Source organism: Eschscholzia californica, unplaced genomic scaffold (assembly GCF_041429995.1).
Source record: "Eschscholzia californica isolate CP2 unplaced genomic scaffold, dmEscCali1.0.p SCAF_2, whole genome shotgun sequence".
NCBI classification, from domain to species: Eukaryota; Viridiplantae; Streptophyta; class Magnoliopsida; order Ranunculales; family Papaveraceae; genus Eschscholzia; species Eschscholzia californica.
This window is the reverse complement of record NW_028238309.1, coordinates 49,199,784-49,218,465: the sequence shown is the minus strand read 5'-3', so window position 1 is coordinate 49,218,465 and position 18,682 is coordinate 49,199,784. Positions and strand designations below refer to the sequence as shown.

At 37.6% G+C, this 18,682-nt stretch overlaps 2 protein-coding genes and 1 long non-coding RNA gene across 3 annotated transcripts; 1 reads left to right on the top strand and 2 right to left on the bottom strand.

Annotated features, from left to right (window-relative positions):
- Positions 1-116: 116 nt before the first annotated feature.
- On the bottom strand, positions 117-1,928 carry LOC147558654 (uncharacterized). Its single transcript, XM_086659054.1, has 2 exons — positions 1,734-1,928; positions 117-1,469 (listed from the first exon to the last, which is right to left on the bottom strand). The coding sequence occupies exons 1-2, from the start codon at positions 1,926-1,928 to the stop codon at positions 117-119; spliced, it is 1,548 nt and encodes a 515-aa protein (XP_086515180.1).
- A 7,182-nt stretch (positions 1,929-9,110) lies between these two features.
- LOC147558653 (uncharacterized) lies at positions 9,111-11,631 on the bottom strand. The gene is made up of 2 exons (XR_015234422.1): positions 10,435-11,631; positions 9,111-9,371 (listed from the first exon to the last, which is right to left on the bottom strand). It is a non-coding gene; the product is annotated as an uncharacterized LOC147558653 (long non-coding RNA).
- Positions 11,632-13,821: 2,190 nt separating this feature from the next.
- On the top strand, positions 13,822-17,714 carry LOC147558652 (uncharacterized). The gene is made up of 3 exons (XM_086659489.1): positions 13,822-14,069; positions 16,603-17,433; positions 17,522-17,714. Exons 2-3 carry the CDS (start codon positions 16,611-16,613, stop codon positions 17,536-17,538), a joined length of 840 nt encoding a protein of 279 aa, XP_086515615.1. The 5' UTR covers positions 13,822-14,069; positions 16,603-16,610; the 3' UTR covers positions 17,539-17,714.
- Positions 17,715-18,682: the final 968 nt, after the last annotated feature.

The window sequence follows — 18,682 nt, the reverse complement described above, 5'->3', positions numbered from 1 at the left end:
TGCAAATCTGTAATGCTTTGAGGAATTACACCCGAAAGTTTGTTGCTTGAAAAATCAAGAGATTCCAATGTGCTCATCTTGCCTATTTTGTCTGGAATCTTTCCTGTAAAATGATTTTAAGATAAATTCAAAAATCGTAACTGATGAAGTGTTGTTAGATCTTGAGGAATCTCCCCGGATAAGTTGTTTCCAGATAGATCCATGGCTGTAACAAGCCCAAGAGTGTTTCCATACGCATATTCCTTTCCATTTGTCACAAGTGAAACAGTTTCTTCATTGTACCCAATGTCGATACGAATATAGTTTATCTGTTCTTTTTGCTTCAAAGCCATGGCACTTAAATTGCTGAAACATCTTGGAATTGATCCTGATAAGTTGTTATAAGCGATATCCAGTATTTGTAGTGAAGTGAGGTTACAAAGTGCCTCTGGAATACGACCATTGAACTTATTTTGGCGCAACCTAAGAACTTTAAGGTTTGAAAAGTTGGCTCCCAACCATGTTGGTATGCTCCCACTGAATGTATTGTCACCAAGATCAATCATTTGTAAGCTGGTACAGTTTTGCAATGACTTAGGGAGTTCACCCGATAGAGAATTATTACCCAAATGCAAGGATTGTAATCCAATTGAAGAACCAATAGAGCTTGGAATTTTTCCAGTTAACTTATTATTTTCCAACTTTAACAATATTAAATACGACGAGTTAAACAACCATTCTGGAATCTCTCCAAAAAGAGCATTGTTTGAGAGATCAAGAAGTTTAAATGTATCCATTTCGCCTATATCTGGAGGACATCGGACCAAGGAAATAGGACCCCAAAAGGAGTTGTGAGAAAGATCTAGTAGTGAAACACCACATACACGAGGTAGTGGACCATTAAAATGGTTGGAACTCAAATTAACCCGAGCATTTGATTTCAATAACTTTGGTAATTCTCCAGTGAGACTATTGTGGCCTAGATTTAAATCAAACATTCGAGAAGACATGTTCCAAAACCAAGTGGGGACTGTACCTGAAATTTTTGTGTTGGATAAATCAATATACACCAATTTTGTTTGTGTTTTTAACCATTGGGGAAATCCAGATCCTATGTGACAATTTCTGAATGATAACGCATTGAGTTGAAAAGGAGGTTCCCAAGCAGAGCTCAACTTCAAATCAACTGAACTAATTTGTAACTGTTTTAATCTCCGGAGATTGGCGAAGTTAGCTTCACTTACAACACCCTGAATTTGACAGACTACTAATTTTTCTAAATTTGAGAGATGCCATATTTTTTCCGGCAATGATCCATTCAATTCATTTCCATCAAGGAATAAAACCCTTAATAATGATAATCTTCCTAAAGAGGAGGGAATTGAACCAGAAAAATAGTTATTATAGAGAGAGAGGTATTCGAGATTCTGTAATTTCCCCAATTGCTCAGGCAAAGGGCCAGAAAGTTTGTTATCTGATAAATCCAACGACTTCAAACTACTGGTGATACATCCAGATGAATTTATTAAAAATCCATATATATCTCCACGAAGTTTGTTCATTCTCAAGTTTAATTTCTGCAAGTTGCATAGATATCCCAAGGTATTTGGTATCTCCCCTTCAAGATCATAATTAAAGCTCAAATCAAGGCTCTTGATTGAAGTCAAATAACCAATATCTTTTGAAATCGTTCCGTGGAAATTATTGAAAGTTAGATCAAGTTCTTCAAGTCTAGTAAGATTATATAACCATGCAGGTAATAATGAAGAACTCATATAGTTAAAAGAAAGATCGAGAATTAAAAGAGATGTAAAGTTTATGTGAGGAAGAGTTGGTACTATGGATGAATCTAGACCACAACCAGAAAGACGTAACTCGACTAAAGATGGAAGCATGTTAATCACATTTATCCACTTATGACTTACCCTGTTCAGGTTCAAACGACTCATGTCAAGATGTTGGAGAGAAGAAAGATGAGAGAGCCATTGAAGATCACTAACATCTAGCCCAAAGTTGTTACTAATATCAAGAAAATGAAGATTGGATAAGTTTCCAAGTTCCCTGGAAATTATTCCACCAAAATATGCGCTGTTAAGATCGAGATATCTCAAATTATGGAGGGAGCCCAAGAAAGAACGTATCTGAATACCCTCAAAATAATTGAAACTTAAGTTCAAATGATTTAAATGTTTTAATTCAAGCAGAGAAGGATTTAACTTACCACGTAGTGATAAGTGTTGAAGGTGAAGTTCAACAACATTTCCCGTTTTCGGATTGCAAACCACTCTTGTCCAATTGCAACATTCTTTACCATCCCAAGTAGATCATATATTCTTCTCATCCAAATAAGAAGTATTTTGATATTTTAAATCTTCTCTGAAGGACAACAGAGCTTTTCTCTCCCTTTCCTTGCAAACAAAACCAAAACTGAAGTTGTTGTAATCTGGTTTGAACAACAAAAATACGGCAAGAAAGAACATTAGAGAAATAGATCTCGACTCCATTATTAAGTACTGAAATCAAAACCAGAAATTAACTGTGTTTTTCAAACTCAATCTGCAATATATATACAAACACACAAATCTAAAGCTTTTCCGCGTGGTAGGACCTCTCATACTGTATTCTAATTTTCAGCTGAATTGTCAATTTTCGAGTCAACAAGACCTTCAATCGGTAATTGGTCTCAAGACTCCACTTTCTGTACAACCACTCAATTCTTCGTGGGGTGTAATATCTTAAGATGTTACGGCTACAAAGAGAGTAATAAATAAGTATGTATCCATTGAAACTTGCAAAGATTGTGACAATAAAATTAGTTGGAGACTTTTCTTTAGTATTTAGACTTTTCTACCTTCTTGAGTTTGATTATTCGTCTGCCCTCTCAATGATTTGATTTGTCTTTCGTTTGCGTTTATCTTAATAGAGGCACATTAGAACACCAATAGGCCACCCGTGTGCAAAGGGCCGGCTTTACCTGTGTGGTTGCCCCTGGAACAACTTCAAAGAGTTACCTTTGTATGAAAAAAGCATGATGTAGCATGTCAGCAAGCATCAATAAGCATATTGCTTGCAAGTTCATCCCTTTGTCTCCAATTCCTTTATTCATGTTAGAATCATTATTCCCCGAAACTACTAATAAAATAGTAAACATTATGTAGCGTAAGTTGTTACCCTTATGAATTTCGGAATCGGTATTCAGTCATGGTCTCCATCTTTTAGTTTTTTTTGTTGGAAACATTATTTCTAGATGTACACTTGAGCTAGATTCTAATTCTTTTGAAAGAACGAATTTTTCCAAATACAAAACTTTTCAAGATATTTCAGTAATCCAAGTATTTGATTTAGACTTGCAAATATTGTGGAAAGTATAATTTATTGGAGGCTTTAAAAGATGTAGAATTTTCTGGCCTGTTAAATTTTGTCCTTTCAATGGGTTATGTTGAACTCATAATATTTAATTCTTTTAGTTGTTTTGAAGTCTTACAAACTACTCACCAAAAATTTGTATCTTGTGTGATGTGTCTTCTTCTTTATGTAGAAATTTCAAGGCTAGCTAGTCACCAAGACTTCTACTGATAATTGTTGTGAAGTTATGAATGACTCCAAATAGATCAAATTATATTGGATGCAAATTGACTTAGTCTGAATGAGTCCTTTCAATAACCGATCAACTTTCTGCACAACCAGTTAATTTGCTTAGAGTTTGTGTGTCTTTTTGTGTTTTGTTTTTCTTTCTTGCGTTATCTTAATAGAGTAGAAACAACATAGTACATAATACAAGTGAAGAAGGGCGTATTTGAAGGGACACTACGCGTGCATCATGCGTCTTGAACAACCATGGGTCCTCCAACAAGTGGTAAGACAAGAAAAATGGTACTTTCTCTACTTTGCGATCAGTTTCCTTTTTGACAAGGGCAAGCCTTCATAGGATGTGACTTCGATATAAGAATGCATACATGTAACATGTTCAATTTTCAGCTATTAATTTAAACCCAACATAGGATGTGAACTTTAATATAAGAGTGCCTTCATGACTAGTTCATATTAAACCCAACACTCATTTGAGCCAACCTTAAGAGTAAAGACCTACCCATTACTATTCCAAAACCAATTTCTTCCCTTGTTACACTTCCAAACCATTTTGTTCATCCTTTAACCCCCAAATCAGCTATAGTTCACTTAATATCTATAATAAGAAGTTTTTTTATAAGAGTGTTTTTGTTGCATATCTTTTCTTCTTGACTGTAAAACTCGTGATAACATTCCAATTTGATAGGGGGTCTAGTTTATTTCCACTTCCACCTGTAATCCATTTGAAGGACATTATATTTCTAGCTTTATCACTCGAATGTAAAGTTGTTCTACTCACCCCATAAGTTGCATGATATGTCATGAATTCATTTGTCTGCCATTCAAGTAATGTATGCTCGCCCGTAAAAAAAAAAAAAAAAAAAAGCAATGTGTGCTCATAAAACCGAGAAAAATTACTCTCCAATTTTAACTTTTTTGTTTAGTGTTTCCAAGTAGCGTTTTTTTTTTGGAGAAATCAACTACAATCTCCATTACTCATTACAAGGTATTGATACATCATCAATATGTAATAAGCACGATAGATGCCTAAGTTAAACCAATAATTAAAGAGGCTTAAAGCCCAACAACATAAACCCTAAGCCATGTTTGGCGGACGGGAATGGAATGTGATTCCCGAGAATCACATTCCCATAACGCGATTCCTGGAAATCAGATCATTCAGTTTGATGTTTGGTTTGACAAGGAATAGGAATTCGATTCCCGATAGATTCCTAACTTGGTGTCTGGTTCGTGTAGGAATCGGAATATAATTTTTTGTAAAAGTCCTATTATATCCTTAAACTACATAAATAAAACGTCAATTTTATGATATAACTTAATCAGTATTATTTATTCAAAATTGTAGATATGAAATAGTAACATGACACACCAATTAAGTAGGATTTAAAAATTTATTTAAAATGCCAACAACCTTTGGTTGGAGTGGTAAGAGGTATAATCTTCCACTTCGGAGGTCAAGGGTTCGAGGCCTAACCATACGTTTTTAATTTTTTTAGTTATGATATTATGTGGTGGAAGATTTTAATAATAGTCATTCTAATTTTATTAAGGATAATTTGGTCTATAAATACTAAAATAAAGCATTCCCAAAATAAAGCATTCCCGAGAATGGGAATCACAAACCCACCCCTCCCCCCTCCCTAATATGATTCCCCCTGCATTCCCGCGAGCCAAACAATATCATGATTGTGATTTCCAAGAATCACATTCTATTCCCACGCGATTTTCGCGCGCTAAACATGACCTAATAATAGCATAGGAGTAGGTTAATACAATACATTACATTTATCTATATTGTATCAATATTATCTATGTATATCCTAATCTTTACACAATCTTTCCATATGTAAATCCTAATCATATTGTCTATATAAAGGCATTGTTCTCATCCAATAATATAACAAGAATTATCTTACTATTGCATCAGAGCCACTCAGAATATAAAATTTTCTTTTCTTTTTTTCTAAGTTCTTTAATTTTTAATGGAGGCTTCTAAGATAACATCATTGTCAATCATTACAATGGGTAATGTTATACCCCATTAAGCTACAATCTGACAATTATCTAGCATGGAAGAGTCTATTCTTATCAGGCTTAAGAAATTCGGAGTACATGATCTTATTAATGGATCTAGGTTATGTCCACCTCAATTTATTAATGAGGAAAATAGACAAACCAATATTATCAATCAAGAGTATATTAAATGGGTTGAGGAGGATCAAACCCTACTCATATGGTTGAATTTTACCCTCTCTGATTCGGTGGTTTCGTATGTCGTTGGAAGATCATCTTCTCGAGAACTTTGGTTAAATCTGGAAGAAAATTTTGCAGCAGTATCTACTGCTCATGTTCTTCAATTACAAGATAGATTAAGAGAATTCAAAAAAAGGATCATCTATAATGGTAGAATTTTTATCCAATATCAAAAATAAAATCATAGATAGTCTTGCACCAGGTGGTCGTCCGACATTCAAAAAGAGGTGATCTTTAATATTCTAAGGGAACTTTCATCTGAGTTTGGTTCATTCAGGACTTCCATTAGAATTCGAAGTTTGCATGTCTCTGTTGCCGAACTACATAATCTCCTTGTTAGTGAGGAGACCACTGATTCTGAAAAAATTTAAAGGAACAGTTAATACCTCTATTCATCCTCTAGCATTTTTAGCTTCTAATTTTAATAATAGATACACAACTCAGTTTCAACAACAGTCCAACTATCAAAATAAGAATTGTAATTATCATCACAAAGGAAGGGGTACGCCAAACCTAATTTCAGCAACAACAATCCTCTATCTTAAAAATCAAATGGAAATTTCCAATTTAATTCCAATAAACCTGTTTGTCAGATCTATCATCGAGTGGGACATATGGCTACCAAACGGTATCACCATATGAATTTTTCTTATCAGGGGCGTGCTCTACCAAATAATTTGGCTGCCATGTTAGCTTCAGGCAATGTTCTTGGATGTAATCCTTGGTTTGCCGAAACATGAGCTTCAAATCATGTTACGTCAAATCTCTCCAATATTGCAGAAATTCTAATTACGATGGTTCTGAAAAAATATCAGCAACCAATGGTGAAGGTGTGTCCATACATCATATTAGTAATACTTCCTTTATCCAGACTAATCAAAACTTCCTTCTTCAACATACTTTACATGTTCCTAAGTCCTCTCATAATCTATTATCAGTTCAAAAATTTAAGGTTGATAATTGTTGTTCCTTGATTTTTAATCCTTTTGGTTTTGTGGTGAAGGGTCTGTTCTCGGACCAGATGCTCTTCCGCGGGCACTCTGAGGGTGGTGTCTATCCTTGATATTTTAGTTCTTCTTCATCAATTCAGCCTACCTTTTCAGCATTTTCAGTGTCTTCTCCTACTACACTTACTTGGCACAGACGGCTTGGTCATCCTTCGTTCCAGACACTACAGAAACTCAAGCATTTTTCCCTCAAGCTTCTTCTTTTCATACCATTTTTTTGCAAAGAATGTTATCTTGGACGTAGCAAGAAACTTCTTTTTTATCCTACAAATAATTGTACCTTTGTACCCTTAGAAATTTTGCATATTGATCTGTGGGGACCTACAATTGTACCATAAAATAGGGGTTACAAATACTATGTAAATATTATTGATGATTATTCAAAATTTTGTCGGGTTTTACCTATGTCTCTTATATCTAATTTTCGACATATTTTCTCAAATTTCAAAAACAAAATTGGAAAATTTGTTAGGTCATCTTATCAAAATTGCTCATACAGATGGAGGGGGAATTTTTGCACGAGGAGTTTGCTAATTAAACTATTGTCTGACTCAGGAATTACTCACCATTTTACCCGCCCACGTACCCTAGTACAAAATGGGGCGGTTGAATCAAAGCACCATCATCTTATTGACATAACTCGCACTTTTCTGATTCAAGTTCAACTTCCTTCAGAATATTGGTTAGAAGCTCTTCTTACTGCTAATCACATCATTGACCTACTTCCAACTCGTTCCATAAATTTTTTAAGCCCTTAGGAAGCTCTCTTAAACCAGACTATACTTCCCTAAAAACATTTGGTTGTTCTTGCTTTCCTTGGCTTCGTCCATACACCGCCTCTAAACTCTCTCCTCGCGGACTTGAATGTGTGTTCTTGGGACGTAGTAGTTCTCATAAGGGATTTCATTGCTTTCATTCTCAAAGTGGGCGTGTTTACATCTCAGGCCATGTAGTGTTTAATGAAGATGACTTTCCTTTCTCTTCTCTTCTTTGATTTCTTCTTCTTCATCTGGCTCAAAATCCTTTATTTCCTCTCTCCTATCCAAGATATGCAACGGATTCTTCTCAAAGTTCAACATCTCCTATAGATTTGATATCTTTCCCTCTGCCAAATCCAAAAATTGCTGATGTTCCAACCCATGCCCAATTGTCTCCATTGATTGAGACTAACCAAGCTACCATGTGGCCCCTAAATAATGACCCAACAGTCAATTTGTCTACTCCCTCGTTAAGTAATAATGACCAGACAGTCTCATCACTAGTGGTGGGAAAAGAATCTGGATGATCGCTACCCGATCAGTTCGACCGAGACAAAAAGTGCATATGGGCACCCGATGGTCATAAACGATCAGTGTGCGATCGGCCCGAAAGAATTGGCGGACGGTCACATTCAAATTCTATGTCGTCTAACCGCCCGCTAACCGACGGGCCAATATCGTCCGTCCAAATACCCGACCGGTACTAGTGTAACACCCTCACTTTATAGGGGTGCTATTAGCAAAAAACGAGGGTGCAAATAGCAACACCCCTATAAAGCTTGAAAACCCTTTAACCCTTCCCGACCCTTTAATTCCTTTCACCCTTTTTATTTCTTTTCCTCTCATCAGCTGTGAATTGAAAGAAGGTAATACAACCTAGAGAGAGAAAGTGATTTCTAGAGAGAAGAAGTGTGGGAAAGTGAGGGAGCTTCAAAGGGTTACTAATGGGTTTGGTTTCTTCTTCTTGGTGTTCCATTATCAGGTAGGTTTCTTCTTCCCTAGGGTTTACATAGCCCTCTTTAATTTTTAACCTAGTTTTGGATAGTAGGACTATAATAGCTTTGAACCATTGTTGTTTACTAGGTTATCATCAACTTAGAACCAATTAGTAATACAATAGATATCCATTATGATTAGAAACTATTTACAACAACAACATAGTAACCCTAGACGATTATAGTTATATTAATGGGGTATGTATATACCCAGACAGCAACCTAGACTATTAGGATTATATAAACTTAGTAGAAAATACATCCGGGCAGCAGCCTAGACGCTAATGATTATTCGTGTTTATGTTATTGTTATTGATAATTGATTGTATGAGATTATTTGTGTGATATTGGAGCATGAGTGCTGTGACGCCCCGTGTCCCAAAATAGACACGACCACGCCCCGGCAATTCACAGACGAGACAAAAATCCGGCAGAGTCTCCTCTGTAAATCGAACCGGTCGCACCTGCAAAACCTGTCATGCAAACCATACATTCGCATAAACAAGAATAAACTATTAAGCGGAAGCTAAACAAACTCAACTCAGTTTCGGGTCGAAACCCGAACCACAAACGTACAAACGCCTCATAAAACGCCGATACAACTTATAAACAACTCTAAGTTTTACGTATATACATATTAGAGTTTGGTTTCTGCAATAAATACATAACTTGGAAATAACGAAAAACCATATAAAACGACAAAACTCCACTAGCCTCGTCAGACAAGATCACCGGCTGGAATACACACTCCGCCTCGAGGCTACAATAAAGCACCTGCACACTGACAACTGGTAGGGGGTCAGAATACTCACCGACACGAGTTATTCTGGTAGAAGACCAATCCAAAAGCCATCACGTTTTCAAAAGTTCATTTAATAAGTTGTAAACATCATGACAAAACGAGTTATCAAACCAGTTACTGTATATACTATATACAAAACCATTTTCCTTAATCTAGCAAGCAATAGCAGTGATTAGCTGCCCACCCATGGTGCGCTCCCAATAAGAGGAGAGTTCCTCAGGAGAATCTAGAGTGCGTTAGATAGTACCAGCCCATTTATGGCACTAGCTAATGCACTACGTCTCCTCAAGAAAGAGACTTACCCCTAGCCGGTAAGCCCCTCTCCCACTAAGGGACTCCGCAATCATTGAAGAGTTTACCTCATGATACATATATACCTTAAGTATCTAAATAAATTTTTGATCACCGAGTTCGAATAAGAGAGCCGTCCCCCAATACCCATGGAAGGACCTGAACCTCATTCTCTTCGGTACCCTGTCATGCATCTAATGCGATCTTTTAAAATCAGTTTCATTCGTATATCAAAACCAATATTCATATTCAATTCATTATCTTATCAAACACGGAAGTGGAACAACCAAGAGTCATATCGCCACAAAGCAGAGGGATTCCCAATCAATGTCACCTCCCAGACGAGCGGTCAGGAGTACGTCCCTGAGCCTCGAACTGGAGGCACGAGCACCAATGGCCAGCAAGTGAAGCACTCTACTCCCACAGGTCTCATGACTAGTGTCGCCCACCTCACCGGTCTCACACGGGTCACACCCGTGTCCACATGTCACCTACCCTCAATGGCTACGTGCCCGTAGGTTGACATAATCCGCAGTCGGGTACATACAACAAAATCCCAAGTAGTTCGCAATCATCGTAAAACAGTTCGAAAACATTTCTCATATCGCAGTAAAACCATTCAACCATATTTCAGTTCATCACATAAATCGAGTTTCATGCTACCTAAACTCTAGTTATAATGGCGCATATATAACTGTATAATCTAGCATATTCATTATCTATAAAACTATGTTGGATAAAAGATTCAGAACCCCTACCTCAGTCCTTGCATCACCAAAGACCTCCCGCCTACCAGACGACCAAATTCCTCCTCATTCACATACTCTGGGATAAGGAAGAATAACCAAAACCGAAAAGAAACATTAGGTTCTTATACTAAGAACCTTCGTAAATAAAAAGAATCATTAAAACAAAACCATGAAAACTTAAAAGCAAATTCGTTAAATTCGGAAGACTTCAAGTATCTGTCGAATCGATCTCTAACTTTCATAACCAAGTTCATTGAATACTTGAAAAGCATAGAAACCAACTAACCAATTTCCCAAAAACTCTATTTTTCATTTTAGAGTCTTCATAAGCTGACAAATCATATGTTGAATTCCATACTATAAATCTATAGCTAAAACTGTCCATTTATATGAAATATGATAAAATTCGGGTAACTATCTCTATTCCAATTTATTTCCAAACTATTCCAAACATGAAATTCGAGTCGCAAAATAATTCGGCAGCACACCGTCTATATATGGTCACCCCAAAATAGTCTATAACAATCTAAACATGATCCTGAACATAAACCATTAGAAGAAATCGAATAATAATCGTCTAAATAACTCCAAATTTCGATCCCAAATGAAATTAGTACAACTATACAGTATACGAAATAGCTATCACAAAACCACCAAATTCGGACGAAATTCAAAATTCTAAACGGATAGATATGTAAAACAAGTCGAATGGGATTACCTGAAACAAGTTTCATTGATTTTCAACAACGGAGCACGAAGAATTTTAGCGAACCAAATTAACCACTTCGACTCACTTCGACTCACTTCAACTCACTGTTACACAACTAAATGTATTTTACAATTTCTTTCCTCCTCAAAACGAAAGCAAAGGGGTCAGTTGGGTAATGCAACGTGGAGGTCATGCATGAGTTACAGTGTGAATTGATAAGTAAATTGGATTTTATATACACAAGTGGGGACCACATGTAACCTATTTCAAATTTAATTATCTCCCCACTCAAAGTGCCCAACACGTCCACAAAGTGAGTTGGAATTGTTTTTGAATCAAAGGGAATGCCAAATTATTAAGTTCCTTTTAAGTCCTTGAGTTTTGACCAGATCATAAAATACCCCTAATTTGCATCATTTGCAGATTTAGCCCCTTTTTTGACTTGACCTAAATGTCAAATAGTCCTTCAATTAACCTTGAAAACGTGGGATGTTACAAGTGCTACCAATAGTTGTGTGTGATATATTGCTTTAGGTTGTTAACCTAGAAAGCATAGGCTAGTCGGAACCAAGACTGGTTGGCTCGACATGTGAGTCGATTGCAAACACTAGTTACTTATGTGATATTAGATAAATTGGTGGACCATGATCTTGAGTTCCGTTAATGGAATGAACTAAGACTGGTTGGGTCGACATGTGGATCGATTGCAAACACGGGTTTGTCAATGTGATATTGGACAACCCAGTGGACCAGGGGTTTGAGTTCAAATATGGATTGACGATTGTAATCCATAAGTAATCGGTGGTTGGCTCGCTTCCTGCTCATATGTGCTCGTGTTGCACGGATCCCCTTTTTGGGAGGTATCCATAGTTTATGAAGAGGTCTAAGTCGATGCAAACGCAAGATCATTCTTGTGGACCACATACTTCTAGTTTGAGAAGTAATTACCAACTAGAGGTTGGCTCGCCTCGTGCTCATATGTAAAGTGCTCGTGTTGCACTGTGCTCGTGTTGCACGGATCCCCTTTTTGGGTGGTATCTTTTGTCTATTGAGAGGTTTAAGTCGATGCAAACACGAATGGCAAGTGACGCTATCTTGTGGACCTCAAAATTGGTTATGCCCCTCCAAAAAGGGAAGTTCTATGTATGAATCTCTTCAACCGTGTAACAGGTTGACTTCAATTGTGTTGGTACGAAAGGTGTAACATAATGGACTGTTATTATTGTTCTGTTGTTCGATACTTGGTTTTGTGTTGAATTGGTCTATTTAGACCTTAGGTAATTAGAAATCTACTAGCTGGGTTCTGACCCAGCCTACTATTTTTCAGGTGATAGACATCGGGGAGCGCCAACAGCTTGATCCCAGTTCGTCAGTTCAGAGCTTCTTTCTTAGTTTTCGCTTTCGAGATTAGGTAGTTATTTGTTGTTTCACTTTCTAGATAGTTATTTCTTTCATTCGTTATTGTTCGACCTACGTGTCGATGATTCAGAACCATTGTTTGAGTTAAGAAAGTTTAATGGATTTCTTTTAGATGATTTATTGATTCTTATGACCTTCACATTTGATATTATTTGTCTCTTTTGATGGGTATATCAACTATGTTTACTGTTCTGCGGAGAAATGCTTTAAGTTTAGGTTTTCATGGCGGCCGACGTGGAAATCTAGATTTGGGGCGTTACAAAGTGGTATCAGAGCTCTAGGTTAATAAATCCTAGGATCAGTGTGTAGGGTTCAACCCCTCTAAGCACATAGTACGTAGTTAATTTTTGTACGGAGCTCTTGACTGTCTAAGTTTTGACTTGGTTTCTCTTTTGGATTTGAATAGAGTTATGGTTAGCGAAGGGGCTACTGGTCGTGGCAGAGGTCGTCGCAGTGCTCGCACCCGAGGGGGTGGTAGAGGTCGAGGTTGAGGTGTCCTACCTGAGGAAAGGGGTTCTACAGCACCAGAGGGTACACATGAACAGTCAGGGGGTCATGAGACCACAAATCCTAATCTGAACAGAGCAGAGACATTGACAATTGATGCAGCCGCATTGCAAAATTTGATTAACATTGCAGTAGAGGCTCAAACAAGGGAACAAGATCGGACGCAGAATCTGAAGGAGTTGAAGGAGATGTCCTTCGACCAAGGTGACAATGCGAACAAATTGTCGGATAGGACAATTGATGTGGAAGATCATCAAGTCCGATTGATTTAGGGATCGTAGAGTTGTAGCTAGAGACCAACTACGATCGTCGAATTACGAAGTAATTCGCGGCTAACTTCGATCGGATCCTACAACGGGTTACACATAAGAGTGACAAATTGATCTAGGATATGACAAGTGGGAGTGAGATATAATCATGGGAGTGTCCCATAAACATATCTCATAGGCCTAAAAAGGAATTAGGCAAAGATAGTACAAAAAGGCCAAAAACAGGGTTTTTGGGCCTAGACCGGTTCGGGTACTTCTAGGACTCGGATTGGGCTGAATTTTGGAGGGTTAGTTGCTGATATAATAAACATTATATCTGCCAATTTTCGTGGTGTTTGGGCACCTCCTCCTTAGGGAATTGAGAAAATACCAATAGTTGCTATTTTCGACTATTTCCCTAAATCTTATTCTAAAGGGTGTTTTAGGAAACCTAAAAGGAGGTGGATTCTTATTAGGGTTCTATATAAACACTCTTAGGGCAGAGAATAAGGTGTGGAATTTCTCTCTAAGCTTTCTTACTCTACCACATCAAGTAGAGAGGAGAAAGTGAGCTAATTCCCAAGCTATCTTCTAGTCAAGCAAGAAGGAGGTCTTCTTATTATCCAACCACCATTGGTGTGCTAGCTATACAACAAGGTGGGAGATCAAATTGATTGCTCGTGTCCCAAGTAGAGGAGCTACACTTGAAGCTCTTGGTCTTCTTCAATCAATTCAACTAGTTCGAGGGAAAAGCGATTAAGGTAATCTACTATCTCCATTAGATTAATTACTAGTTTTGCATGTGATCCTGGGAATACTAGTGTAGACATTAGATGTCATATTTCCGCTATAAACACTAGTAGAAGGGTGTAAATCCCTACAGTGGCGTCAGAGCCTCTTGCCATTAACTAGTTTTTGCTAAGAATCGAACTAATTAATATGCTTAATAGTTTGAAAATTGAGTTTATAAAAGTATTTTAAAAGATGGTTTTAAAAGTATTTTAAACTCATAATTTGATGGGATTCAATAAATTTTCAAATTGAGAATCAAATTGATGATTAAAAGTGTTTTTAAAAGACTCAATTTCATTTAATTTCAAACTAATCCATGCTTGATTATGTTGATAGTTATATTTAAAAGGTTTTAAACATAAAATTTGATTAATTTTGAATTGGATTCAAAGATTTTTCAAAATTGATTTCAAAATTGTTCTTTGAAAAATTTCAAAAACCTAGATTTTGATCCAAAATTGGTTTGATTAAGAGTTGTTTTTTAAATTTTGGAAACTTTTGAAAAACAAAGATTTGGAATTTTAGAAGTGTTCTAAAAAGAGTAGTTTTGAGTTTGGGAAACTCTCAAAACAAATTTGGAAAAATTTAAAAAGTTTCTAAAAGTTTTGAAAAATTTTAGAAGTGTTCTAAAAGGAATTTCAAAAATTTAAGAAAAGTTTTAAAATTGGAAAATAGCAACTTAAAGTTGCATAAGAAAATTTTTTTTTTTCTTCTTGGAAACTAGGGTTTTGAAAAACCCTAGTGTCCGGCCAGGAAGCTTCCTGGCCGGACCAGAAGCTCCTGAATGCGTCCTTTGGACGCGTCCAGAGCAGCTGCTGAGACGCGTCTTGAAGACGCGACCAGCAGCTGCGACAGAAGCTTCTGGACGCGTCTTGAGGACGCGTCTTGAGGACGCGTCCAGAGCAGCTACTAAGGACGCGTCTAAGACGCGCCAGCAGCTGCGAAGGAGCTTCCTGGACGCGTCTAGGACGCGTCCAGAGCACTCGACCAGACGCGTCTTGGAGACACGTCTGGGAGGTTCTGGGTGTCTCGGACTAGTCCGAGACACCTAGTGCTGGTCCGGTCCAGTACCAGACACGTCTAGAACGCGTCTGGTACATGGACTAGCGTCCTGGCTCCGGCCAGGACGAGACCAGGCCTTGATAGGCCTCGGCCAGGACATGCCGGCCCTATGGGCCGTGCTATGTCCGGACCTTGTCCGAGCCCTTTTTGGGCTTGGGCCGGGACTTGTCTAGGACTTGTCCCGGACTTTTTCGAGGCTTTTCGGACCACGAAAAGGGACCATCATTCGAGTGGGAGTTTTTGCCAAAAATTTTTTCCGATTCCAACCAAATAATTCCAAAATCAATCCGGGCCATTTAAGAGCCCAAAACGGATTTCTCTTTAAATTGATTTATGAAATCATTAAGAATCGAACCAATATTTTTTCCGATATTGACCCGGGCTTTCTCGAGCCCAAAACGGAGTTTTTCTAAAAGATGATTTTAATCATAAAACATAAAACCGGAAAGCACCATTAGTTGAATTCTTCGAATTTAGACTTAAGGTCCGCAATGTGACATGTGATGTCAACAAAAGTATCTCCCAAGATAATCATGCATATATAATTCTTAGCCTTGATATATTATATGATTGCATGTGATGTGAATGCGGGAAACTAGTATGGCCATAGATTTATTTCCTTATTCTTGTTTTAAGCACGGATGGGTGCATGCTTTGTAATTAATTTTAATTTCAAGTTTATACGATCTGCGAATCGTTAGAGTCTTGTAATTAGAGTTTAGGGTCTATGAGTCCATTGAAGAAACTCGAGGATGAAATCCAAAGGCGAGTGGGAGAAATCAATGGAGGTTCAAAGATGGCGATCCAAGACGAACCAAAAGGCGAAACAAGAAGAAAACCAAGGGAGATTAGATATTCTAGGTTAGGGGCCATACTAGGATCCATGTCTGCTTGATTTACTTTCTCGCGCGCATTTACTTACTTATTTACGCTTTATGTCGTGGATGTTAGTTAGGCTAAATAGTTCACTATAACAAACGCCAGACTAGCGTAAAAGTCCCCAAAAGTAATCTTGAGTAATCGCCTATCTAGATTAAGACACTCGTTGCGCCCTTGTTCGAGGAAGGTGGGTCGGCCTTCGCAGAGTACCTCCTCTACCTTGGGACAATGCGGGTAGGCCTATAGAACAGGCCTACACGTCTAAATGGTTCTACTCAACGAGATCAGCAAGAGAGTCTTGGATACTCGAGGCAAAAGGATAGATTAGTCATTCATTAATGAAATCTATCAACCAAGAGTCATAAGGTATGATCAGTGAAGTAGTTCACTCACCCGGAATGACGGAGTCAAAGGGTAGGGCCTTCGTCCGCTTTACTTCGAAGAACTGGGGTCTTGGAATCACTTATTCAATCGGGGACGATTTTTATTGAATAATGTGGGAAAACTAATGTTTTTCAAAAACGATAACGAGTTTTAAAACTTTGCCATTACTTTATGTAGTTTTAAAGATGACACAAGGAAACATGTTCGACCTTGGAACGCACCTAAGGAAGGTGTTAAACGAAAACATCCATGAAGGAAGGAATCGGGAGATACTTCAAATATTGGATGGAGAGTTTAAAAATAAGCTAAATGTCTCAGACTATCCATTTTCAAAATTGGATTTTCTGACTGCTAAAGAAACAGAGCATCAAGAGGATGATCAAAAGAGGGCAGAACCAGAATCAATGACTTCTCGGTTGTTATCAGCCATGGAGGCTACTCTTAACGAGAAATCTCTGAACATGGAAGTCCCCTCCATCACTCCGAAAACTGAGGATTCAATCCGAAGCAAAGCGAGAGTGGAGAGGTTTGATGCAACCAGTAAATTATTGCGTCTGCGCCTCGAGAAAGGAAAACCAGTAGGTCCTCATGTTCGGCAAATGATAGAACTCTTTGCTAAACTAGAAGAGCTGGGTTCTCCTGTTAGCCAATCGGCGGCTAATGACATGATCCTCTATTCACTTCATGAAGGGTTCAATCTATTTAAGATGGAATATGCGATGAATGGATGGAACAAGCCTTTAGAGGAACTTGATGCAATGCTTCAGGCAGCAGAACGACTAACAATGGACTTGGAGCCAAAGAATAAGATTCTTGTGGCTCAAGAGAACAAGAGGCAGAAGAAGAAACCCGCGTTAAAAGGAAAAGGCAAACGTATTGCTAAACCTCAAAACAAAGGTATTCAATCTACGTCAAGATGTTTCTACTGCAGTAGCATAGGCCACTGGAAAAGAAACTGCCCTAAGTTCTTGGAGGACAAAAAGAATGGAACAGTAGCTTCCAATTCAGGTATAAACAGTTAACTTATCAAATACTGTAAAATTCCCAAATTATGGTATGTAATACCTAAAATTGCCCTTTCATTGTGAATGTACAGGCGCAGCTGGGAAATGAGTATTTGGCTAAGGAAGACAAGATCCAAGAGGGAGCAGAAGCCTCGACTGCTAAGGATGCTGAAAGGGATCGAAGTCTACTTTAGGCACTATTCTAGATTAATCGTTTTTCTAGTTTTTTAACATCATCTCTGTACTAAGTATTATGGAGAATCAATAAAGAATTTTATTTCTAAATTGAGATGTTAATAAGTGCTAAGTTTAACAAACTATACCAAAAGATTCTAAACTTGGTCAAAAACCTATAAGATAGGTTCATCCCAATCGAAAGGGATGAGGACAACAAGTCCACTATAACCAAAACATGAATCAAACTGACAAGAAAGAAAGCCTTGAGTCAAAAACAGAGATTGATCTTCAAACGTACTTCTAACCTATCCATATTTGGAGTGTCCAAAAGGATTAAGATGAAGAACACGAATCAAACTCTATCCTCCAAAATCCATTTAGTCTAGACATAGCTTCTCACAAAACTACCAAAATTCCATCTAACAGCTAAGCTTGTAAAAGCATTACAAAACTAGCTAATATCTAACGCAATTTCTTTTGAAAGAAATTTGGGCTTCTTCCATAACTAATCAAGAGAACAAAGTGTTTGTTGCTCGTGATAGTATTCTTCTAATAATTAGTACACCTAGTAGTCTGGGAGAAAACACTAATTATTAAAAGAATAAGTGGGAGAAAAGTACAAGTCGCTTTAATTCGATCATGAGAAAAATCATGGAGGGTCATGAAGAACAATCATGAAACTTGTACAAGTCGATTAAATTCGACCAAGAGCAACAAACTGCGACTCCTTGGAAAAGGAAAGGTTAAAGATATGATCTTATAAACCCACCGCACAAAAGCGAATGTCATTCGCCGGAGAACTCTCAAAACAAGTGAAAGTGTCTCTAAAGGAACATCTCAAAGTAGTTGAGAAAATTCCAAATTGTTGTTCAAAAGCCCTAAAAGGTCAAATCTCAAAGACACAGAAAATAAAGGTTATTTCTGAAGAGATAAAAGACCTGCGCAGAAACGGAAACTGACTCTAGATTTTGGCTAGAAGCCAAAATCATCGTGGAATCCATATCTCGTCAAGACATGAAGCTTGATAATTTAAGTCAACAAAAGACCTAAATTGGTTTTCCAAAATAGAAAACTGA